The 27,236-nt window shown below is 36.8% G+C and overlaps 1 protein-coding gene across 2 annotated transcripts; it reads left to right on the forward strand.

Moving 5' to 3' along the window:
- Positions 1–118: 118 nt before the first annotated feature.
- LOC111596331 (G1/S-specific cyclin-E) lies at positions 119–27,236 on the forward strand. Of its 2 annotated transcripts, none has more exons than XM_023310496.2 (6): positions 119–764; positions 10,393–10,526; positions 14,421–14,757; positions 24,583–25,940; positions 26,378–26,603; positions 26,726–27,236. In XM_023310496.2, the coding sequence occupies exons 2-6, from the start codon at positions 10,507–10,509 to the stop codon at positions 27,014–27,016; spliced, it is 2,232 nt and encodes a 743-aa protein (XP_023166264.2). In that variant the 5' UTR covers positions 119–764; positions 10,393–10,506; the 3' UTR covers positions 27,017–27,236. The 2 variants fall into 2 exon arrangements, with proteins under 2 accessions (XP_023166264.2, XP_023166266.2); XM_023310498.2 differs by lacking the exon at positions 119–764 and adding an exon at positions 2,208–2,347.

Raw genomic sequence — 27,236 nt, forward strand, 5'->3', positions numbered from 1 at the left:
GAAAAGTAAAAAGAAGACTAAATTTTGTTTTATGTTAACAATAAAAAGGAATTAGCAAGCTATTTAATAAATTTAATTTGCATCCGGCACTGTAGTCGTCGCTTTTGTTAAGCCTATAAAGCTTATCATAATTCAAGTGAAATGTTTCAAAAATTATTAATCGTTATGTGCATTGTTTAACCGCAAATAAATTAAATTTGAATTTAGTCAACTGTTCGCGTGGCAATCAATGTTTACAGTCGTTCCCTGCGAATGGCAATAAAATCATCGGTATTCATGAGTCAGCGGAGTGTAACTGTTCCTCTCTATAGAAATACTCTTTGTTATCGCTTTACTCTCTTTCACTTTGCGACGGCGACGGCGCAGTTCACTTGACTTTGCGTAAACTAATATAATTTTTTGGTAGTCCTGCGATCCAACTGCGCCCAAAAGAACACACACGCACACACACTTGCTAAACACAGGCGTGTAATAGATCTTGACCGCAATTGGCCTTGACTGGAGCGTGTGCCGGTGTGTGTGGCAAAACCAACAATAAAAAATTATATATAAGAAAATACTAAGCCCCGCACGGTGTGTTCATGTGTGTGTATGTTGTGTGTGTACAATTCGTAAAATTTTATTAGCGTGGAGCGCATTGGAGTACACCCAAGTGCTAAGTGCCAAGTGCGCGCGTGGCTATAGACATAACCAACCCCAAATGCAACAATATTATCCACAACAATAACCACAACACCAACGCAGAAAGTCTTCATCCGGAACAGGTGAGTGATCAGCAGCAGCAGTAGTGTCCGCTAGACAAGTTCAAAGCTCCGTTTTGGCTACGTACATAATTTAATTCTCTTTTGCTTATATTTTTCCTACACATGCGATGCCGTTGCTTTTAGTCCAAAAAAATTGGTTTTGAATTTTTTTTTGCCCTTGCCTTGTGTTCTGTGGAAAAAAGAAGAAGAAAAAATTGTGGTTGCCATCAGCGCTGATGTTGGCGTCGCTGTCAACGTCGCTCTCCTAGAAGCCGCTCGCTCAGCTGTCATTTTGAGTTGAGAGAGAGAAAAAAAGAGAGACGTAGCTTCCCGCGCGCGGGAAATTTACAACTTTGTTCATTCATAACTCTCCCAAATTTGCCATGATTTTTGCGGACTTTATCAAATTAGATTCTATGTGTTTTTCTCAATCGAATGCATATGGACAAGCATAGGTTTTCATTTAGAAATACATTGCTGGAAGCCAGCAAACTTGATACCAAAAACAACCAAATTTCACGCGCGCAAAACAACAAAGTTGCGGCGTTTTGTTTGTATGTGTGCAGCGTTGCCAGCAGTTAGTCAGACTGAAAGTGTGCAATGTGTGTAAATGTAAACAGACAGAGAATTGACCCAAATACAAGCGCTTAGAGCATTTTTCGCATATTTTCTATATATGATAGGTGCATAAAGTGCACTTTAAATGAAAACTAGTATTTGTTGATGCAATGCATAACTATTATTGAACTTTTTGATGAATTAAAAAATTAAGTGCAATTTTTCAAGTCAAATTTGTGAAAACTAATTATTTGGACATACAAATATGTTAATTAACATATTTTTGGCCTGAATGTCATATCTTCCTCAGCCCAGGTGGCAGCTTTAACAGCTGTAGCCCGCGCAACGCCCGTTAAATGAGCGCCACAAAACAGCTGTTGCTCACATACACACATACACACGCACACACTTGTCATAATCGGCCTGCTCGTTGGCGGCTCACAAGGAGCGTCAATCCATTCAGTAAAATACCAACAGGCTCCAGCATTGACTGATGCTGAGGGATGTAGCGGGGGTCTGGCAGCTTCTGCAATCGTCGAAGCCACACGCATTTCATAAAAAATGTTGCCCCTGCTATGCTGGCAATATTTTTTTTCGCGCGCCAGATGCGTGCTTGTTCCGCTCTCTCTCGCTCTTCGTGTCTTTTTGTTAAATGTCAGTTGGTCTACCAAAAAAAACAACAACGGCCAACACTTGTAGCCGTGTGTTTGTTGCATTGGGCTAGCTCGTCTCGCTTGCACACACACACACTCATGGACAAACACATACTCAGTTGCTTCACTGACTGACTCTCTCTCTGCTGACGTCGACGCCGTGCTCGCCGTGTTCGCTCTTTCCATAGCTTTTTGTTCGCTCTTTCGGTGAGTCTTGAGTTGCGAGAACTGTGTTTAGACCGATCACTGCTCAGCTGCTGATGTTCGTGGCCGGCGTGTGACGACGTATAGCAAAAAAGAAAAAATATAGATTTTTTCATGTGCAAATAATATATATATATATTCTATTGCCAATTACAAATCTTCTGGCATCTAGCATTCAGCAAATTACAGGTAAAGATATAAGAAAAGCTACGCCCCAAATGCGAACGAATTGGAACCGAAAAATTTGATGTGTAAAAAATTACGCGTGTGACAAGTGTGAGATATATAGCGAATGCTGCTCGTGTGCAAGCGTGTGCGAGTGTGTTAAGTGTGTGTGCGAGTGTGTCGTCGTGTCTTTGCATTTTTTGCTACAACTACAAGGTAGCAAGGCAGCCTCACATTAAAAAGAAATATATATTCATTAGTTGGAAACGATTGCCAAAAGTTCGTCGTATTAGAATTTGCACGCTGGCAGCCGTCTGTCCATTACAGACAACGATAACCGTTACATTCCGGTTGAAAGATGTTAATGCTCATATGAGCGAGCAGGTTGCCAATTGAAATGAATTATTGTTGGATGCCTATTAGGATTAAAGCTAGGTTCACTGAACTGTGAACTGCTGCATATTCTTATTGTTGCATACCTATAGAGTTGAACCCAATTGGACATGAAATTGGAATTAGAATTCGAATTGGTAACCTTCGCTTATTTTATAACTTTTCAGCTCTGATTGGTAATCACTTAACGCACGGCCGCCACTTTCTAATCAGTTCGCATATATATTTAATGGTATTGCACTTTTCCCGCCAATTGAATAGATTTTGGGCGGTAAAAAAATGCGCCAACCAAACGCCCAATTCGCGCCACTTATTTGTGTTCCCCCCAACCAATGACACACACACCCATACGCGAACACATACTGTTCCTCTCTCTGTCAAAGGGGACCGATTTCTCTCTCGTGGTTGCACGCATACTATGAAATGTGCTCTTCCGTTTTATTCCAATCAGAAAACCTCAGCCGTAGTCGCAGTCGCTGTCAACGCTGGCGCAATTCTCTGCTTCCACTTTTTCTTTCACCATTCTCGGTACAACAACAAGAAACAAAAACTTTTTTGCCTCAGTCGACGCAAGCAGAGCCTCGCAGCGCTGCGCATTGCGCTGTGTGCTTTTGAGAATGCGCCGAAGTGAAAAGTTGGAAGAAAAAAACACCGAACCTTTTGAAAACTTGACGAAAGCGAAGCTATAGCACAAAGCGTAACGCAGAAAGAGTAACAGACGAAAAGAAAGAGACATAAGAAACTGAATTATGTCAAAAGTGGCGCAAAATCGGTTGGTAGTACGTGGTCGGCTCCTAGACCGAAGAGAAGGGGAGGCCTTCGGTCGGTCAGGTGACGCTTGGGGGTCTAAGCCTCAACATTGTTGCGACTGCTACGAACGCGGCGACGGCGGTTGTAGGGTTCATTGATATTTATGTGTGGGAATGTGTGTGTATGGCTGCCAGTGTGTGTGTGATGTTGTTCTTAATGTGCTTTAGCAGTCTTGTATTATTTGGCTTTTGCTGCTTGTTTCAATTTACATGTTACAATTTGCTCATTGTTTTGCGACTTTCTTTTTGTTAGCTCTTGTAGTTGCTTATTATATTTCGCTCTTTTTAAATTTGTTGTTTTTTTCTTGGGGCTTTTTGCGTTTTGCTTTTATAATTTGACGTTTTCTCGATGTGCTGCGTTGTTTTATTTAATTTTTTTTTATTTTTTTTTGCAAAATACTTGTTTATTTTTTCATCTTTCTTGCATGGGATGCTGTGTGGGGAGGGGGAGAGGGGCACCTGTGCAAAACTGGCTATAGATAAAGATGAGCATGACGAGGCATGGGACAGGGGGATCTGGTAGTTGTGTCATCAGCTTGTAATACACATGTTTTTTATCAGCATCATCATCTTAATGAGATAACATAGATGAGGTTTTTAACGAAAAGTTAATTTAAGAAAAGTTTACATGAAAATAAAAAAATAATAAAAAAAATAAATTATTTAAATAAAAAAATATTGTAAATTTGCAAATGTTAAAAAAAATATGCTAAGCTTAATTACAAATTATGTAGTTTTTCAAATATATTCCAAACAAACATATTAATTCTTCTTACATTATTAAATTAATTTAAAAAAAATTATTGCAAAATATGTTTTGCTGGTTTATATTTTTCACATATTTGTTTTTTTTTTTAAGATTTCCATTTTTTTTTTCATTTCATTTCAATAATTTCCTTTTTATTTTTAATTTAAAAAAAAATTTAAAATACTAATCGACTTTTCAACAAATTTTTAAAATGAAATAAATAACACAATTACAAAAAAAACTCACAGTAATAAAATAAAAAAAAAATGTTTAAAAATATTAAAAAAATAAAAATAAAAATTAATATTAAAAAGTAAATAAAGTATTAGAGATGAAGCAATTGTGTTAAATAGATTATATTTATTGAAACAAAAGTCCTGAATATATATAATATTATGTAAAAATAATTTTTAGCTACAAGTTAGTCGAACTTCACTCAAATATGAAAATTAATTTGATTTCAACGGAAATTCTTGTAAAATTTGATGAACAATTTTCATATTTCTCATCTGATGGATGTGAGGTGCTTTCGATACTGTTTGATCTAACACTTGTGTTAGACTGTTGCTCAAGTGATGCGGCACAAAATCAAACAACGAAATGTATCTTCACATATTAAACCCATTTATTATATTTTCAAATATCACCTGCCCACATTTGGCCTAAAAGAAAATTCCAAGTAAAAATAATTCTCAATTATTTATACAGAGCGAGAAAAAGAGAGAGGGCGAGAGCGAGGGCGATGGAAAGAGAGGGGCAGTTAGGATAGTGAACCTACAAATATTAAATAGGATCGTGACTATCTCATATAGGTTTATCGAAAGCATTTTTCATTGTCTGACGACGTTTTTTATATACGTGTTTATTTTTTTGTCGCTGCAAATGTTGCAATGAATATGAAGCTGAGACGAAGCCCCAGCAATGTGTGTGTGTGTGTGTTTACCAAGTGGGGACTGTGTTGTTGTTGTTGAAAGGGCAGTCGAAAGCAGAAACAACAATGATAAACAGTTTCCAGTTATTCTCGTGCAAACACACAAAAGGATCGTGGAGAGAGAGCGAGAGCGAGAGCGAGAGCGAGAGAGTGAGAGCAAGCGAACAATATAGTCAGACGGATATGTGGATATATAGTATGTGACGGCCACTTGAAGCAGTCGCATCCTTTTAAGCGACTGCTGCTAAATATAAACTAAATAATCAATTGAGCGCATCGTCGGGTCTGCGCCGTCGGCCTGGACCCTGGCCTAACGGCTACTTCAAGGCCGGCAATTCCTGGAACGGCTTCGCCCATTGAAGAACTTATTTCATGTATTGGTTTTTGTCTTTCGTTTTTGCTTTTGATTTGGTCGTCTTTGTTGGTTACTTTCACACGCACCGCGCTGCACTCAATGGCCTTAGATGCATTCACATTTCTAGATTTAGCTACAGATGCATATGCATATGCAGATACAGATACATTGCAGTTATATAGATACATTAACACTAATATAGATAAACACGTATCTGATGGAGATGCTTTGAGAGATATATAAAGATATATCTACAGATACGCATGCATATACCCATTCAGATGCAGATACAGATACAGATACAGATACTTTTACATATTCCACTACAGATACCTATACTGCTTCAGATACAAATACAATTTCAGTTATATTTATAAAACCATTGAAAGATATATATATATAGATTCAGTTATATTTATAAAACCATTGAAAGATATATATATATATAGATTCAGATAGAAATACATTAACTGATACAGATACAGATACAGATACATATAGAGCTGCACATGCTTATATAGATATATAGCCAAGTACAGATACATTTACAGATGCTCATGAATATATAGATATATATTTGTATACAGATGCAGATATAGCAACATTTGCAGATACAGATACAGCCAAATTGACACACACATATACAGATACATATAGAGATACAGATGTAAGTACACTTATGATATCGCCACGTGTGCGCTATCCCTCTTCTATTTCTCCCCAATTCACATGGCCATATATCATGATAGCACCTGATAATCACTCTTCAATAACGAAACTAAATTAGCGCATTATCTGATTAACACATCTCAAGAACATATCTAAATCTTAGCCAGTGTACCACTGTAAAGGCTAACGAGTATTAGCGAATGCATTGCCAAGAGCTCTTGAGGGAAAGCATACAATATTTTGTGTAAAAGTAATTAACTCTGGCATAATATAATATTTTGAGCAGCTAATATTATATAATAAAATTTGAGTGGTGCGTGCGATTTGACCCACTGTGCAGGCACTTAGAGTTCCCACTAATTGCAGTAAGCGCTCAGGCGACCACAAGGAGCGAACGCATTGGCATTGACAATCCAGACTATTCAGACAATTCGTGTTACAGATGCATATAATACACACATGCAATATGCAAGACACAATATACAATATATATAGGTATGTATATGTATCATATGTACTATATATGTGCGCAGTTATCTTGAGTATCTCAGGAATGTATCTTTTCTCCTTGTGCAAGCGCAGCCCAAAATGCATGCAACAGCAACAGCAACCACAACACGACAAACAACTCACACACACACAGATACACATTTATACACACACACACACACATGCGCTGGGCATACACACCGAAAAAGGACGTACAAAAAAAAACAACAACAAAAAAATTGCAGTATGCAGACAGAAGAAGTAGACGGTAGACGCGTCTCGGAATTCGGCAAAGGGACCAGAGACCAGAGACCAGAGACCAGGGCCATGCGTCCAGGGTTCACAAACCAGGGACCTGTTTTTCTGTTTATCTCGCTCTCTATTTATCGCGCTCTCTCTCTCACTCTCTCTGTCTGGCGCTCTCTTAGCACATTTTGCGCATTTTTGTTTGGTTTGCTTTTAACCTTAACTGGCAACTCGAGTTTTGAGTATCTTTTTCATTTCCTTGTGGGAAATTGTGTGTTGCACAAATACACACTTACACGCGCACATACACACACACAGGCATGTATTCAAACAAATATAAATATGAATAGTAGAACTACAACAAATTTTTTTTGCTTCCTCCTCGAAAAACAATTCCAGTTAAATCCGTTCGCAGCTCATTGTTGTTGCTGTTGACCTTGGCCTCCAGGTAAACAATTTACTCATGCAGCGTCTAATTAGGCCCTGGGAAGCAGCATAGCGCCTTTCATGTTCTACTCCTCCCAATTCCGTACGCTCTCTAGCAACTACATACATAACTATATATATATATATAGATATCTATATCTATATTTGTATACCTGTCGCTGTAATAATTCTCGCTAAATCTCATCGAGCTCGCAGCTCTCTTAACTAACAGCTTTATCTTCATTAGCTCTACTGTGTCCTAGTTGCAGGACTTACCGAGTGTGTGGCCAGTTGATTGACGTTTGCAATTAGTAAGTCATTTATTAATGTTAGTCGCTGCGATTTATACTTGGCTGCCTTTTCCGAGAAACTAAACAAGTTATTTATATTTATCCAGCGATCTACATGCTCTTCAGAGATGGTTAACACGATAACTGTTGATAAATTGAAGCCATCAATAGTTAGAGAGTTTAGGGAAAGTTAGATGATCACAAGAATTTTTTATGTGACTAATTATTAGTTTAATGAGAGAGCTATAAAATGTAAAATGTAAAATGTATCTATGACCTTCCATGGTCATTTTTGAAGAACGTGAGTTGTGAGCTATGTATCTTTATATCTTTGTTTGCTTATGCTGTAAACTCTTATGCTCAAATGCGATCTAAATAAATCGAATGCGATCTATATAAACATTTTTGTGAATGATCGTTTTACATAGTGCTAAACGGATAGATATGTCATCTAATATTGATCGTCAGTTCATACGATCTTTGAGAAACAGATTTCAACTGAACAATACAAAAATATAAATTATATATAAAAAATATATATTAAAAAAAAAAAGTAGTGTAGATCACTTTAGAGTTTAATTTGAATTGTTCTTATTTTAATTATTATATTTTTTATATTTTTCTACATATTTTTTAACATAAAATAGCTGTTATAAAATATATAGACTTAATCAAATTTATATTATATCTGAGTTCTATTAAGAGTTCAACTCATGACTCATCTGTACAAATTGATTAAAGCTATATATTTTTATTATATGCCCAAAGTATGCCTCAAAGTTTTTGGCAATATTTTCCACATCAATGCTCAGTCTCAGTCAATCTATATAAAATTTTTATTTTTCTATAAAAAGAAGCAGAAATATTTTTATAGTTGAGGTTTTCACATCAGGGTTGGAAATTGCTAAAAAAAAATAGCCATAAAATGAAGAAAAGTAAAAGGCAACAATTAATTAGTAGGCATATCCGCAATTAGTGTGAAAATGATGGTTCGAAATCGAGAAAGAAAAGCAAAAAAAAGAAACAAAAAATGTTTTGTTGTGCAAAGGGAAAAGCGGCCAAGAAATAAGCAAAGAAATAACCGATGGAAAATGGGAAGAAAAGACGATGGGAAGAAGGAGGAACCGGGGCAGAAATTCGAACGTGGAGAAGAGAAAGTCGTTAACTAAAAAGCAGTAAAAATGGGGTAGTTATATCCTGGTTGAGGTGTCGTAAGTGAATGCCAAACAAAAGGGGCACATAAATCGTGGCAAAAATGACGCCAGGCCCATGTGTCACGCAGCAGCAACAACAACAACAACAATAATGATGTTAAGGAAATGCCGAAACAGGAACCAGCAGCAGCAGCAGTAGTAAGACAGGGAAACGCGACAGGATACGAATGCGCGGAGCAATTAGCGCAAGGGGAAGTCAATTGAAGTTGCAACTACAACGAATTGAAAAGAAGTAGTGTCTATAAAAAAGTAACTAAACTGATAGCAGTTGTTTGACTAAAGTGTACCCTAGCAAAAACTGAGCAGGAAAGTCAGCTGAGTTTTTAAATAACTGCCGTATTTACTGCTCGAATGTGCCACATTTTTTAGAACTTGTAGTTGTTAGTCGAATATTTTTATATACCAATTTTTAGAGAAATCCATAGAGGGGAAGGGGTTTATAAAATTTCAAATATAGTTATAGTTGCTACGAATGCAGCTAAGTAATATTTTTAAAGGCTCTGGACAGTTAGAATGAATATAAAATGCATAGATATTGGCTAACAATATAAGAAAAATTGAAAGTTAATATAGCCCACTTTAATTTAAGTACAGGGTATATGCACAAGCACGTGGAATCCTTTAGTAGCAATAGCAGCAGCAGCAGCAGCAGTAAGCAGCCTGCATAACATTGTGCAGGGTTCAATATATGCAGCTAGGGGTGCCAACTACTATTCAACAGCTGCCACTGGGCCATTCACCTGCCCCGTCGCAGCGGCAGCAGCAGAAGGCAAATAGCCACAACAACAGGTGCATTGATCTCTGCCATATTAGAGCTCGATATAATTATGCCTTATCGTACAACAACAAAAAAGACAACCTCCACTAGAGACAACATCTATGTGGACGTTGGCGCATGCGTCGCTTGGCCAACACCTGACACGCCAGCAGGAAAAACCCTGCGTCTCTACATCTGTCTTTGGTGCACACTTAATCGAGACTCGTGGAAATCCGCTGTTGACGTTGATGATGACTATCCACTACCTGTCTAATCCAAGTGCCCTGTCGTTCCGTTTTGTAATTTGAATATCTTTCGGCTAGGCACGTCCATTTTTACATCATCATAAAACTCAATTTTCAATATTTATTTTGGTCTTTTGGCTAAAATACGATATGTGAAAAATAGTGAAATTATTCGATGTGAGAAATGTTTGTCTTAGTTTTAGTTGTTCGCCTTCGTGAATGCACGTAAACAAATTTGTTTTGGGTTTTCCCATTCCTGTTTGTGTTTTCTTCTCTTTTTGGCCAAACATTGACTTGGACCACATGCTGCGCTGGACGAATGTCTCATATGTTCGCCACACTGCTAAGGTCCTTGATGTTTCCTAAATCGTAAATTTTAATAGCCTGCTACATTTGATGTTTCTTTAAGTGAATTGTTTATGAATGCATTTATTTTAATTACATTTTCTTTTTATTTTATATTTTAAGTTTAATTTTTTTCTTTTATTTGCTTTCAGTTCCTTTACTATAAGCCACACTCCAGTTTCTGCTTAAACGGGCAGTTCTACTTGAGTTACAATTTAATTGATATTCAATTTATTACTTCAACGGCGTTTCAAGGCCGTACAATTATGGATCTATATGCCAAGAGGTAAGTCTTTCGCTTCATTTTTACTTTTTATCTATATTTTTTTCATAAGTTGACTTGCGAGAAAGAATATAATTTGTATTAATTATTCATTAATTATTCATAATTATTATAATTGTATTATCTTATTTATACACATTTTTGTATATTATATATATTAAAAATATATCATTTTTGTATTTTTTTTTATATATAATTTATATATATATTTTTTTTATATTTTGAAATATTTAATAAATCATGATCTATTTTTTTTATAGTTGTTTATTATAAATGAAATAATTTTTCTTAATATTATAAATAATATTTTTTTATTTTATGAGTTCAATAAATTATTATTATGGCGTTTTTTATCTATTGAATTAATTTGCTAAACATTTTCGTATATATTTCTGTATTTATTATAAGCATATTTTTTATATTTATTGCATAATTTTGTTCTTTTTTTTCCTAAATTGAAAAGACTGAAATAACTTGAATAGTCTATCTTATCTATCTTAATATGTGCAAAAGATCTTGAGTTAATTAAATTTCTCTTAAGTTATTTGCCCACTTCCGGCATTCATTAGACTTCTAGACTTCCGTTGTTTCTCTTCGAAGCAAACCAACCAATTAACACCCCACATAAAAAGTTGAAAACACAGCAGACACAAATGTCCAATATCGAATGTATATATAAGTATATATTTCTATTTGTAATTTCTAACTGACTTCCTGTGGCGACAACGACAGACACTTCCTTCTTGAAGCCCGCCTGATGGAGACTATCCTGCTAGACAGACCTAAGCTATGTTCACTTATAATAGAGGCAACCCAATGATGTTTATCTAATAACATTTTCGTAATTATAAAGTGAGGGACCGAGCGAGCAAACGTCTGGTTATGGCCGACTACCCGCAGTAGCCCCTAGCCAAGTGCGATAATCTAAAATGCATTTTCACTGCCAAAGGACGAACAGCAGCTGTTGTAGGTGTTAAAAGAGAGTCACATTTGATAACCAAGTGGCGCAACCGCTGCGCATTCCGCTACACAGCGGACACATGAAAAATTCCGGCACCCAAAAGTCCTGCGTGTGATTAGTAAATAATTGCGCGCGAAAAAGTCATTAGAAAAGTGTTTAGGAACGCATCGACCAGGTGGGGGTTGATTGACTGACTGACTGACAGACTGGCTCTATCTATTCGTGTGACAATCATTGATAATGTTGTCATAGTCCACACACGCACACACACATCTGCAATTTGTGGCTTTTCAGCTTTTGCTGCGCTACCAAATTAAATGAGTTTGCATAGTTGTCCGACTTGAGTGCCACCCTCTATAGGGTAAGCCACCCCCTCCTGGTCTAACCCATCCAGTGTCCAGTGCGCGCTTCAATATAATTGCATAATTGCCCAGTCATTTGGAATTTTGTCAGTTGCGACCCTCGCAACTCACAACTCACAACTCACAGCCCACAACTCGTAACTCCATTTCGATCCACTTAAGTGATAGTCCATTTTATGCACATCAAATTTGTGGTCAGACATGTGTGCGACATAATTATTGGTATGAATTGCGCAAAAACAGGAAAAAAAATGAATTTTTATAAAAAATATGTCACACGAAACAAACTATAACGGAATTCTCTTAATCATCAAGCCAATCAAATTTTTCGTATATTTTGTGAGGTTATGTCTGTGTGTGAAGAAGTGTTGCATACTTCTGAGAGTTACTCATGGAAAACTATGAATCTATATATGATTTATGTGGCAAATTTTGCAAATTTGGGTTTTTTTTTATTTTATCAAATATTTACATTTTTTATTAAATTGATAAATATTTTTAAAAATATTAAAAATAGTTTGGTATTTGTTGCTTAGGATTTTAATGAGAGTAAGTTTATGATAATATTGACGATGATCGTGAGATGATAAGCATGATGATACTCCTTATATGATCATAATCATAATGTTGAGAGTTTTTCTATGAATTTGTCTATAAACTAAACGAATACTTCACTTATGTTTAGAAGAGAAAAGACGTGAGGGGAACCAAAGATTCTCCTAGGACAACGCATGTCCTTTAGTTGCACTCTTAGAGGGTTTCACTTTCCTTCTCATCAATCCCTCCCCTTGGCTGGCAATCAATATGCCATGCATATTTGAGATTTGTATTTACCTAGGTCTTCGCATTGCTTTGACTGTCATATTGAGTAGCTTGGCTCGGCTGCTCCCGCTCGCCAAGGACATTTATGTTTATGCGTTAAGATGCTACAGCTGCCGCTGTATCTTCGCCTACCTAGACCTTTCACACCCAGTCGAAAGGATCAAAATAGATGGCAACTCGAAATTTTTCCACGCTGTGCAAGATTGAATGAACTTTCACCGCGAACGAAACTGACAAATTTCTTCGATTTGAACCTTTAACCAACTACGAGCACCCTACTGACCCAACGTTGACAAAAAAAAATTAAAAAACAAAAATTAGAAATGAAAAGAAAGCAAAGGTAAAAGTGTTGTGTGTGCGGTCGACAGCACGTACGAGCCATTAGTCCTTAGACCTCTTTTTTATACTACTCCTTCCCCGCTGTCTTTGGAAGTCTCTTTCGCGGCTATAACTCATTTCTAAGCGATTCCATTTCCTTGTAATTTACTACGTGATTACTTTTTCTTGTTCATTTAACCATTAAGCGCGATCGATAAGCGCAAGGGGAGAGGAGCGAGGAGCGAGGGGCGAGCAGCGCATCAAAACACAAGCCTTTTTTGCCGATCCTTTTTGGGCCACGAAAAATGGCTTAGCATTTGAATTGATGTGCAGCAGCCCTTCGCTTAACAATCTTTGCTATACTCTAGCTGTGGGCATTGTAATTATGTGACAAACTATGGATCTGTTCCATATGAACTTGTGTTTGCTTAATTTTAGTCTTGATCTAATCCTGCTATTTATATATTTTACAACTATCTATTGAAAAGTTCTATTGAATCTGCATTTTTTAACAGAAAATGAATCATTTCCTTTTGTTTTATCAACTCAAGATCGACTAAAATTAGGTTTATCCTAAATATCTATTTTTATTTTGGTTTGATTACTAAACAAAAAAAAAATATATATTTATATATATATATATAATTATATAAATATATATAAATATTTAATAAAATAATATATAAATTGTAAATAAAATGTATATATTTATTTTTGAAATATTTGAATTGTTTTGATATATTATAAAATAATATATATACATATATTATATTATATATTTTAATAAAATAATATTCATATTAAATTTAAGTATATTTATAGAGTATTCAGTTATGCAGCAAACTTCAAGTGAATATTTCCTCTTCAGATTTGTTAAATCTTTCTTTTAAGAAACCCCCTTTGGCACATCTTTGTTGAGAGTTGCAAGGTGAGCTGCTCTCAAGGGTTCAACAAGCAACTTCTCAAATTGCAAAAAAAGAGAAAATTGAAAAAATTCGCGCAACGAATTGCATGAAGTGCCGTTATCTTGAATGTTGAGATAAACATCTGCCAAGGAGCCGTAGTACTCGAGGAATAGTTACTTCCTCTTGCATTATGCATAATGTGCATGCAAATTTGCCAAAATTGCTTAATTTTCAGAATGGAAAGAAAATCAGTTTCCGAAAAAGGGTCGTTTGAGGCGTCGCTCCCAGCCTCTCGATTACAATTTCCCGGATGTTAAATATTCATGTTGCCAATGGGTGCCTGTCAAAATTTCAATGAATTTATGCTAGGCTAGACTAACCCAGACACAGACCCCTATGTATGTGCTCGCTTTCTTTTTCGCTATCTTTCTTTCTCTAGATTGATTGGCATTGAATTTCCCCCGCAGGCATTTGCCAAAAATTTTCATTTATTTCATGTTGGTTTTCTTGTTTCTTTCTTTTTTTGCAGTGCCAACACAACCAGCAGCAGCAGCAGCAGCAATAGCAACAGCAATGAGAAACAAGAGCACGTTGTCACCCCCGCCAGCAGCAGCGGAGCAGCAGCATCAGCATCAGCATCAGCATCATTATGCTTATTATATCAGATAGCATCAGTAGGAAAAGCAAGAGCAACAACAACATTAGCAACAACAACAACAACAACAACAACAACATCCACAGATGATTCATTATATTTGCTATCCCAATTTCAGGATAAGCCTCAAAGAATTTCTAAAGTGCATTCAGCATTTGGAAACTTTGTGGGTGGCAAACGCAAGCGAAAACGGAACTCATTTTTGCCTGAGGTAAGTGGCAGCGATAAGCATTTATTACTTATTTACTTATATATGAATTAGAATATATATAGATATGTGCATATGTGTGTATGTAGTGTGATATGAATATATAAATCTTGATGCTTGTCACTGGCAAAGCTTATCAAGGAAATGCCAAGCGCTTGTCAATGACCCAAACGATCTTGAGCATGATCAGCTAAATGCTTAATTCAATGCACTATGATCACTTCTTTATATATATATATATATATACATTTTAAAAATTATAGTTGCAAATAATTCCAATTTTTCTTTTTAAATAATTGTTTTTATTTTTATTATTAATTTAATTTTATTTTTAAATTTTTATTTATGTAAATTTTATTTTATTTTATTATTTATTATAAACATTTTATTGAACTTATGTATTAATATAACTTGTCGACCACTGTGCAATATTTATATGAATGAATTGGCTTTATGATCTACAGTATTTGATGATCTTGTCACTCTGGCGCTTTCTGTTTGCTTAGACTTTGATTATTAGCATTAGGTCATCGATTTGCTACTTTGTGTGGAGCAGGAAATGGGAATATATTCTTTTACATATAGAAAAGTTCTTAAATGATATGAAATCAATTTAATGCGTCATTTTATGACGATTTCAAAAGTGATCTTTGCTTTATTATTATTAGTATAAAATGTTAAAACCGATCAAAGTTAATAATTGTGCTTAGCTTCCACAGTTAGCCAAATGCTAAGCAAATTATATATTTATTGATAAAAGTTTTTTTTTTTTTTAAATAGAATGATTTCATGTAGATATTGTTTGATCATGCAAAACTTACGATCTTCTATAATTTATGTGTGAGTTCTGTAAGCGTTAACTGATCGATCTACAGGCCTAAAAGCTAAAACACTTCTGGATTGTGCTATAGAACAAATCGTATTTTATTTAACTAATTAAATATGTGCTAATTGCCAGCAATATTGATCGTAATAATAATCGTAGGAGTTTGATACTATTTCTTGCTTTTGACTTGATCTTGATTATTTTCTTGCTGCACTCAGCTTGGTGTTTATTCAATTAGATGCTTAAATTTGCATTTCATGTAGATATATAGTTAGATATATATATGTATATATATATAGAATACGTTGCTCATGTCCACCATTTTGATCGCTAGCCAAACAAGACGTTAGTCACGTACGAACCAACTCAGCTCTTGGCACTTACTTGGCTGCATCCTTGCGAAAGGCAAACACAATGCCCAAAAATAAATGCCACTTATGAAGTGGCTCATTAGACTCAATATGTATCCGTGTCTAGATAGCAATATGCACTCTCTCCTACTCTCTCTGTGTGTGTCTTGGCTTCTGTGTGGACGTGCTGTGTTTTCAAGTAGCTGCAATCAAAGCCTGGCACAATGCACAGACAACGCGCTGTGCTGGGCAGCTGTGTTGATGCAAAGGATATTTGCGCGCTGTTTACTTATATATATATATATATATTTTTTTTTTTTTAAATGAAAAAAAGACTGACAGCCTGCAATTGAATTGAGCTTGCAGAAAAAGGAACAAAAAAATTTGTTATCAAGCGCCTTGGGTATTTTATTTTCGCAATTCGAGTTCGCTCTACCCCCGGCTTATGTTTGATATGGGCTGCAAAACAAATGTCATTTACTGTGCCCAGGGCCAGGACTAAGTAAGAATTCCAATGCTCCTTGCAATATGTTGAGCATATGCACGAAAGGACAAAGACCAGGCGAAGTTGAAAGTTGGTAGTTGAGAATGTTGCGCATGCGCGAGCTCGCACACCTTGACGTACGTACAACTTGGGGTGGGTTTGCGCGACAGGACCTCGAGAAGTCAAGGCCCTAGCCAAACTGAAAAGTCCGTTAAGAAGTAAGTTTTTTTTTTTTTGAAAATAGTTATAGGTTTTGGTTCGGCTCTCTGTTATGTCGTGCGTGAAGACCGGCAACGAGATCAAGACGGGATGCGCCGCTTAACCACAACAAGAACGAGGCCGCTTGGGGTTGCACTTCTATATCCTTTACCTTTTCAAGCAACACACTATCTAATTATATATTCATCGAGACGACATTTGGCTGTTTGAGAAATGGTTGCATCACACCGGTCTCAAGCAGTAGTCGACATTTGGGACAGCCATGCCAGGCCATGGCGTATCCTTGTATGCAAATGTCCTCACTCGTCCTGCTGCTCATTAGATTTCCGTTAAAGTTTTATGCAAATCATGCTTATCGCACAAGATGAGGGGCAGGAACTACTGCTCTACAGTCTGTCATCTGCTTATGGGACGTTATGGTTCAGGGTTTCTCTTCCTCTTTCTTTCTTTTTGAAATATTATACAATATTTGTTTTAAAGGATAAGAATTATGGTATTATTTTACCAATTTGTCAGTGTAATGCAAACCCCTTTCTTGTTCATGATATGTGCAGAGATTTTACTTTGTTTTTTTGCTGTTTTTTTTTTGTTGTTTTGTTGTTTTTCTGTAAGCATGAAATCGACATTGTTTTTTCTTTGCTTTTTCAGTAGAATTTCGTTCGGGGGTATCTCGCTGCGGGCCCTTGGCCACAATCAAGTGCTGGCAGGATCTTGTCTTGTGCTTGATTTCTGTCAAGTCAGGCGAAAACATAAACTTGATTTTCAATTCAATTCAATTCTTTCCCAGGGCCTCGCAGCTCGGGCCTGACAAGCAGAAATAATGATTGTAATTTGACATGTTTTCCTTTGATTTTTTTTGTTAATTGTAATTGTAAGAGGATTGCATTTAGCTTGGGCAGCTCAACAAGAAAACTTGCCAAGTAGAAAAAAGAATGAGATATAGATACGATAAAATTTAATAATTTTAAATTATTTTTTTTTTTAATATTAATATTTCATATTCATATTTCATGTTCATATTTGTTATATTTGAATTTTTGAATATATCAATATATTTGAATATATATTTATACACATGAATTCAATTAAAATCGCATGCTTAACTGTTTTTTCTAAGAAAGCACTTTATATATATATATATAAATACGTCTGCTTGTGTCCACGTAGCAGCTGTCGCAAGCTGCCCTGTGATCTAGCTCTGATATTGCTTATCTAATCTACTGCTTATGCTTGGAATGGAATTGGAATTATGACAGGCACTACAGCGACTGTGTATAGCACGAACAAAAATATATACATGTGTATATATATATATACATACTTTATTGTATTAGTATTATATATGTATATACTATGACCTATATAAGTGGGCTGTAAAGCAGCTTTAAAAGCCACTAAAGATCAGTTGCCATGCTCTTTTGAGCGTAATTTATATGCTGATCTATTAGCCAAATTTGTTGATCACAGCAGAGCAGCTTCAAGCATGGCAGTTTCGTCTTTGTTCCTCCTATATCTTTTCTATCATTAGTCTTTGCTGCGCCCCTGTAGCTAAATCCTATGTAATATATTCAAAATTACTTTCCAATTTATCTATTCATTTAAAATTTGCGTAACTACCGCAACAATTGCGGCTGCAGGACCTTTGCTTAATCCATTTGGTCATGCAGTCTCTATAGCAATTGCATGATTAATTACAGGACACTTCACTTTCTCGCTCTCACTCTAACTCGGACACTGAGATTGTCATAATGAAGTGCTCCGATGATAAATTTCGTGCAAGTCATGCGGACAACCGCGAAAAACTAGCTATGATAGCCATTTAACCCCTTTCTCCATTTATGCGCTGCTGGCCAAGGGTCACTTATTCGTCTCATTGCCACGAAATATGAGTGTTTGTTATTGTGCGACTGTCCAGTTGTCCTCTGGGATATCTGCGGCTTGCTTATACAATCATTTATAAAGTTATGAAGTCCGAGCAAAGTTTGGCACAATTTGACAGGCTTTTGGGCTAATTTGGAATGGAGAGAGAGAGGGAGAGGGAGGGTGAGAGGCAGAGTGAGAGTGTGTCTACAATTTGTCATTTTGCTGCTTTGCATGTCGGACCGATTGATGGAGTGACTGACTGATTGACTGACTTACTGAATTATATGCTAAGAGACTGTCTTACTGACTGGTAGACTGACATCAGCTTGGCATGACTAGTTGGCTCACTGATAACTGATAAATTGCCAGAATGACTGAAGAAGCGTTAGTAAAGCTGAGTGTTGGAAAACGCATTGAATTCTGAAACAAAGAACTAAATGATTGACAAGCTGAGCTTAAGCTAGATAGAGCGTGTGTATGAAAAAAAGCATAGATAAAGATAGATAAATAGATTGAGCAGATGGATAAAGTAGACAGATGAAGTACTAGATAGGTAAAATTGAGAAACAAGTAGATGATACTTCGATGGAGTAGCTAGATAAAGTAGAAATATAATAGATCTATAGATAGATTAATAGATAGATAGATTGATAGATATATATATAGATAGATTGATAGATTGATAGATAGATAGATAGATAGATAGATAGATAGATAGATAGATAGATAGATTGATAGATTGATAGATAGATTGATAGATATATTGATAGCTAGATAGCTAAATTGATTGATAGATTGATAGATAGATACATAGATTAATAGATGGATAGATAGATTGATAGATTGGTAGATTGATAGATTGATAGATAGATTGATTGGTAGATTGATAGATTGATAGATTGATAGATAGATTGATAGATATATTGATAGCTAGATAGCTAAATTGATTGATAGATTGATAGATAGATACATAGATTAATAGATAGATACATAAATTAGTAGATATGTAGATTGATAGATAAATAGTTTGATAGAAATATGTTCGATGAGTAGATAGGTACAGAATAGTAAATAGAGTAGCTAGTTAGATAAACTTACTGAGCAAGACTACAAACTTATTGAGTTGCAATTATTACATTGATTATTGAAGCAATGATAGGCAAATGAATTCATAACAAGAAACGGAAATTGTGCAGACTATCAATTCCGATGCAAAAAAGGCTCTAAACAGTTGAAGGCAAACAAAATATCAGCTAGTCAAATAATATATGTATATTTGAACAATTTCTAAGAAACACAACTTAGCTCATGCCACTCGAGCAGCTCAGCAGCTGCCCATTGCAACATATTAACAATTATCAAATGAAGAAAAGAAAACGAAAAAAAAAATACGATATAAAATGTTATGAAAGAAACTTGTGCAGGGGGGCCCGAAGGAATACAACAACAAAACTGAAACTACAGAGAGGACAATGCCTACTACTACTACTACACACATACACACACACACACACAACAATAAAAGTTACACCTGGACCCACGCCAAGGTAAGCGGCGACGCCGGCAGAAAAAAAAGGAAAGGTGTTTCGGTATTTACAAGCGAGCGCACGAAAGATTACGAAACAGGACTCAGAACTCGGGACACAGGAGTCGAGGCTCGGCACTGAGCACTTTTAAGGGTCCAAGTGCAATGCACAACTGCGCCTGCTGAATGCCAATGGATGCTGAAATCTTTGCCAGGTTTTGACATTTGACAATTTTGTGTTTGATGTCAATTGCATCAACTGCTGCTGCTGCTGCTGCTGCGGACGTCCAGTTGTTATTTCGAGCTCTTGTTTTGGGTGCACTCAGTGGGCTGCATAGAACTTTGAAGCACAGCTACTTCAGAGCAGCAGCTGCAACTGGAATTGGAAATGCCTATACATAGCATATATATAGGAATTTATATATATTTGTATATGCATATTTGCTAACGGCAAATCTTGAGGCAGCTTTTGCTGTGGGCATAGGGTAGAGTGGGGGGGGGGCCAGCACAGTTTAACCCTTGTTAAACTTGAGCGCAACCCCTTTTTCCACAAAGACCTTCAACGCGAGCACTTTACAGTTCACTAAATTTCACAAGCCGTCAGTCAGTCAGGCAGTCAGTCAGTAGTCGAAGGATCATTGCAATCTTTTCGCCTTTGAAAGTTCACACAGAGTAGAGAAATATATTTATTTGATCTTTATTTGCCAAAGAAATCAAGCGAAAAACGGCTGAAAACTGACTGACTGTCTGATACGCTGGCAAATTAAACTGACATAACAAATATTGATATGATTTAATAGCACGAACTGTAGAGTTGGTGCTAGCTAACCTTGAGAGAGATACAGTGGGTGGATAAAAAATCTATATTCGCCCACTTGAGAGAGATATAGTGGGTGCATATAGATTTTATTTCTGTGGCTGGCATTTAAAATATTTAATCGATGGGTAAAGAAACTCAATAAGCCTTTGTTAAGCTAGGTCTATGCAAATATATATATATATATATATTAAATTGAAACTCAAATGTAATGAACCATAATAAAATTAATATTTCATCATTGCAGGGTATACCTAAGCATATATATTTCAAAAGCTCTCAAGTCTCTAGCAAGAATATACTCGAATATGTAATCCAAATTTAAAATCTGAGTTTAATTGCTTAAAACCAATATACCCCTCTTGCAGCATGCAAACGAGCATAAGCAAACAATATAACCTTTTCATCAGTCTAGGAGCATATATATTCCATATCCATATATTCCTAGCATAGTCACATGTTTTAAGAGCTTGCCTAAAACCAATATACCCACCTTTCACCACGTGAGCGAGCATAGAAACGCTTGACCAGAACGACAGATGTTTTGTTTGTCTCGCCGGAACGCAGACTTGAGGTGCTATGGCTTGGTCCAGCGTGCATATTTCTTATGCCATTGCACGCTTTGATTTTAATTACGTCAAGACCCTAGCCAAAGCATGACATGCGTCCATTTGGCATTCGGCATTCGGCATTCGGCATGAGGGTTGTTGCATTTTATGTTAGAGAAGTAAGAAATTAAATTTGTCATGCGCCTTGGACCCATTTCCTGCTCTGCTCTGCTCTGCTCTGCTCAGCTCATTATTTAGCCCTCTGTCTCCGGTCTTGTCTTTAGTTTTCCCCTGTTCATCTTGTTCTTCTTCGTTTTGGCAAACCTACTCAAACAATTAAATGTGTCACATAAATATCGTAAACAATTTTCTTTTCCCTCAACTTATTTTCTTACAAATTATGTGAAAAATCAAAATTTGTAGGAAAATTTTTGTGTTAAGCTTTTACGAGGTGTCAGATTAGGGCAGGCCCTGATTTTTGATTGACGCTTGTTGAGGAATTCGTAGAGATTTACTCTCTCATTGTGTTAGGGGTTTGAGCCTAGCTACTTTAGCTATGCCAGAGCTAAAGCATTGGCTTGACAATGCATTTAAACGAGTTCTTCAGTTTGTTTGCCAAGAAATCTTATGAAATTTTTGAAAACATTTCGAAAATGAATTAGTTCTTAACTGCAGCTGAAGTTGATCTTTAGTGATCTTTAGTGGTGCTCATAAGATCAATCAAAAATGTTGCCTTTGTCCTTAGGCGCAGAAGTGGAAATTTCAGGATTTTTTATATATTTTAAAAGCACAAAAACTTTTTCCTATTATTTTAATACAATTTTCAGCCGAAAAATTGATTTGAGTTTTGATTAATTTTTGCTAATATTTGAAGCAAGGTCAAGGTCTTTGAAAATGACGCTAAGCAAACTCAAAGGCAAAAGCCTTAAATCGAAGTAGATTAAAATTCCTTTTACTGCTTTTGGAATCAGAAGAACTTTTTCTTACTTAGCCTTACTTCGCTATACTACGAATTGACTTGAAGAAAGGTCATATAAAAATATACATGATCTTAGTTGATGAAGATCGCCAAGCCGAAGTCAAGCAGAAGGCCAGCTGTTTCAGATCTTAGAGATTTATATTGTTCTAGTTGTTCTCCTTGGGCACAAGTCTCTTTCTGGTGCAGATCCTTGGCTGATCTTCGCTTTGAGCTGTGGTTCGCTGCCATTAATGTAGCTCTAGATGTTTTTGGCTTTGGCAACGCCTCACACAAGTTCAAAAGATAATTTATGATAGCGAAAGATTGAAAGACATTTGCCCAGAGTGCAGCTTGCTTGTCTCGAGCCAAAAATAAGGCAGGCGATAATACGGTAGTAGTAGGTAGAGATTCTGCGCTTGAGCTCTCTACCTGAGGCCAGTTGACAAAAATTCTTAATTGTAAAAAGGATCAACGGCAGCAGCAGCCGTCACAGGGATTTTGGGCTGATAAACACCCAGACGTAAACGCAAACTGCAATGCAAAAACAACAACAAGACGAAGAGCGTCTCAAGAAACAAAAACTAGCAGCAGAGCTCGAGTGTGAGCGCGAGAGAGAGAGCGAGTTAGGGTGAGAAGGCAGCGCAAGATAAAGAAAGAGCCAGCAAGCTAGCGAGGCAGACAGAGAGAGGGAGAGAGCTCAGTTGTCGATCCTGTTTGCAACCCCTATTATTAACCGTTGCAATGTTTGCTCGTGCAGGATAACGAAGTAGCTAACGATTCGGGCATCGGGAAACAGGGATCGGCGATCTGGAACGAGCCTCGATCAGCTCAGTTGCACAGCGCAAGTCAACGCGTTTGGTACACTACGAAGCGCAGAGCGGTTGAAAAAAAAAAAAGAAGAAACATATATATACATACAATACCTCAAGCAGAGGAGACTGAAAACGAGTGCAAGAAACTAATTTAAGAACCGGATTTTGCAAGAGATCGCGATAAAGACACAAGAAGAAATTAAATAAAATGTTTTAAGTGCCCACGAAACACTTGACAATTGAAACCAAAGAAACTGAACGCAAACCAACCAAATAAAATAATATTTATAATTACAATAAAATAGCTAAAGTGCAATAAACTACGAATAAATTCTCTCGCTCTATCTCTTTCGCACACACACAAAACTCTCCCACGATCCGGAAAAACAAAGCATCTAGATATCCTTTGAAATTGTGCGGGTGTTCCTTTCGTAGACAACAGTTAGGATTAAAGCCAAACGACTGACAGACAGGCGTGCCCACATAAATTTCACAATTATTTTGTGCTGGATCCTTTTGTGGCTGGCACAGTGTCTGCTAATTAATTCGAGACACGTTTCATTTTTCTTTTGGCTACGTTTATAAGCTTGTGCGTGTGAGCCTTGAGCCCTGATCCTTGTTTCGGTATAAGTTCTGCAAAATTGTTGTTAATGTTATTATGAAGTTGGAACAGAAGCGAAAATTCATTGAAATGGTAAACAAATTAATTCATATATTTATAAATCTATAGGAAATCGAAAAGTTTTCCTTTGCACTGCAAGATACTCTGGAAGATGTATACATATATATATATATTTGACTTTTTTTTTAATTTTTAAATTTTAAATTCAGAAAATCAGTTAAATCTATTGATTTATTTTTGGCTTATTAAATTTATTTTAATTTTTTTTTATTATATTTTTATTTTTATATATATACTATTTTTTTTTTTTTTTTTTTTGCTTAAAGATTTATTTACAATATTTTTATATTATTTCATATCATATAAAAATTGTATTTAAATACAAAATACATTTCTTGATTTATAAAATATGTGTTAAAGCAATTCTAAATTCTGTTTTAAATACTTTCCTCTTTGTTCCTGTCTCTTAGAATTACAATTACAAAAATTATATTTATATTATTATTTTTTGTATAATAATTATTTATTTTATCAATTTATTTTTTACTATCATTTTATCATTATTCATATTTATTTTAAATATTTTATTGTATATTTTTAGTTTTTGTTTTATATTTATAATTATATATATATATATATATATAATTTTTTTTTTTAAATATATATTGTTTATATATAGAAATATATTTTGTTTTTATTTTATATACTCATATATATTTATTTTCTTAGTATAATTTTTTATATATTAAATATATTTTTTTTTCATTCATTTATTTTTCTAACTGTGTCTTGCTTCTCTTGCAGGATCCTGAACTTGGCTGCGAACCGCCATCAGCGAAGCGTCAACAGCGTTTGGCTGACGTTAGCACGGCTTGTTGCAGGAATCAGGATAGTAAAAAGTCCGCTGTGTCCGCCGGTCCGGTGTACACATCGCCAGTGGCATCGACGACGACCAGCGAGACGGCTACACAGGAACTGCTAAGCTTGCGCAGCTTGCCAGCTGCGGAGCTGCCGAAGCAGCCGCCGCACAGTCCACTGCCCGATAGCCCAGACAGTCCGCCCAGTCCGGATCGCGGTGCCAAACAGCAGCCGGTGGTGGTGCGCTATGCGAGCGAAGATATTGTTGCTCACCAGGATGAGATGCTGGATGATAGCTACGAGGAGAGTTTCTTTGATGAGGACCCAGAAGATGAGGATGACGATGACGATGACGATGCCGATGCCGATGACGCAATTGGTGACATCAATTCATCCAGCTCATCGCCCGCCTCCTCCACAGCCACCGGCTGCAGTCAGAATGGCGAGCGAACGCCAGCGACGCAACACGTGCCGGCGGCACAGCATCCAAACGATGGCAGCAGTCGCAATAATGCTTTGAGGAAATTCAATGGACTCGACGAGTCCAGTGCATACGCCAACTACAAATGCCTGTCGCCTGCTGCAGAGATACCGCTGCGCCAGTGTCCGCTGCCCTCGCTGTCCTGGGCCAATGCGGCGGAAGTGTGGAAACGGATGTGCCTGCGCGACGAACAGGATTCGCATTTGCGCAGCAGCAGCATGCTCGAGCACCATCCCGGCCTGCAGCCGCGCATGCGCGCCATCCTGCTCGACTGGCTGATCGAGGTGTGCGAGGTGTACAAATTGCATCGGGAAACCTTCTACTTGGCTGTCGATTACTTGGATCGGTATTTGCATGTCGCACGACAGGTGCAGAAGACCCATCTGCAGCTATTCGGCATCACCTGTCTGTTTGTCGCTGCCAAAGTCGAGGAAATCTATCCGCCCAAAATATGTGAGTTCGCCTATGTGACAGACGGCGCCTGCACCGAACGCGACATACTGCAGCACGAGAAGCTGCTCCTGCAGGCAATCAACTGGGACATCTGCCCCATCACGGCAACCGCTTGGCTCGGCGTCTATATGCAGCTTAATGTCAGCAATCGCACGCCAGCTGCATTCTCACAGATTGGCAGGCAGGCGAGATCGACAACTCAAGCGGGAGCGGCGTCAACTTGTGATGATGCCTTCATCTATCCGCAATTCTCGGCCTATGAGTTTGTCCAAACATCACAACTGCTCGATCTGTGCACACTCGACGTGGGCATGGCCAATTATCCATATTCAATATTGGCTGCAGCAGCCATGAGTCATACATTCAGTCGGTAAGTCTTAACTCTGTTTGCTCGCTAGGGCATAACAACTGCAATTTCACTTATTTTTCACTTGTCGCGGTGAATTGAGCTTCGCGAAAATTTTACATAAATAAATGAGAAATTATTTTTATTTTTTTTTTATTTTCATTTTTTTGTATTAAAAAATACTTCATTTATTCTTAAAAATATTTTTAAAATTCCAAAATTGTTTTTTTATTTTTATATATTTTATTGAATCAAAAATGATTTTGCTCTTTAGAACTAAGAAGTTTGGCTTTGAAAAAAATTCATTATTTATTTTAGAATTTTTAAAAATAGTTTTTAATTTTTTAAAGTATTTTTTTTTTCATTTGTCTTCAATTTTTTTTTATATTTTATTCGTTTATAATAATTTTTAAAATAAATTAATTCACTTACTAAATATCTCCCTCTCTCCCTATTTTCAGTGAAACGGCTTTGCGCAGCTCTGGCCTCGATTGGGAAGCGATTCAGCCGTGCGCCCGTTGGATGGAGCCCTTCTTCCATGTCATATCGAAGCGAGCGCCTTACCTGATGCTGAATGAACAGAACGAGCAGGTGACAAATAAATTTGGACTCGGCCACATTTGTAACAGCATTGTGACCGACGATTCGCACATAATACAAACCCACACAACCACAATGGATATGTATGTAAGTAACTGGAAAATCACAAAGATATATATATATATATATACATATATATATATATAAATTTATATATCAATTTATACTTGAAACATATGCTAATATTACATTTATTTATTTCCTTTTAGGATGAATTGTTGATGGCACAGAATGCATTGCATGAAATGCGCACTCGCACTCAGGCCTCGCCGGCGACGGCGCTGCGAGCACCCGTAAGTCTATTAACGCCGCCAGCCTCTAGTCACAAGCCGGATCTGGATATCAATGAGGATGAGGAAGAGGAGCCGCAGAAGAAGCAGCATGTGGCAGCAGCAGCTAGCAACACCAACATCAACAGTAGCAGCAGCAGCAGCAGCTCGTCTACTCGAGCGCCGCTTACGCCTATATATCCTGCGCATCCTGGCAGCAGCGGTGCTTAAGCTCTGCTGCTCTGTCTCGCTCGCGCTCTACCTCTCGCCCTCGCCCTCGCCCTCGCCCTCGCCCCTTCTCTCTTTCTCTGTCTTGCGCACTGTGTAAACCCGCCCTTACAGATTTTAAGTTAAGTGTTTCTAATATGCATATATATTATATAAAAAAAAACAGCATATATATTATAAATTATTTAAAATTAAGAAGAAAGTTAATTAGTTGCTTAAAAAA

This window comes from Drosophila hydei, unplaced genomic scaffold (genome assembly GCF_003285905.1).
Source record: "Drosophila hydei strain 15085-1641.00,03,60 unplaced genomic scaffold, DhydRS2 tig00008116-arrow-pilon, whole genome shotgun sequence".
Classification (NCBI taxonomy): domain Eukaryota; kingdom Metazoa; phylum Arthropoda; class Insecta; order Diptera; family Drosophilidae; genus Drosophila; species Drosophila hydei.

What these genes read in the sequence shown, in the direction of transcription:
- LOC111596331 (XM_023310496.2), top strand. Translation starts at nt 10,507, where the DNA reads ATGGATCTATATGCCAAGAG. An exon ending in GGAACTCATTTTTGCCTGAG is followed by an intron (nt 14,758 to 24,582) that starts GTAAGTGGCAGC and finishes CTTCTCTTGCAG; the next exon opens with GATCCTGAACTTGGCTGCGA. An exon ending in ATGAGTCATACATTCAGTCG is followed by an intron (nt 25,941 to 26,377) that starts GTAAGTCTTAAC and finishes CCCTATTTTCAG; the next exon opens with TGAAACGGCTTTGCGCAGCT.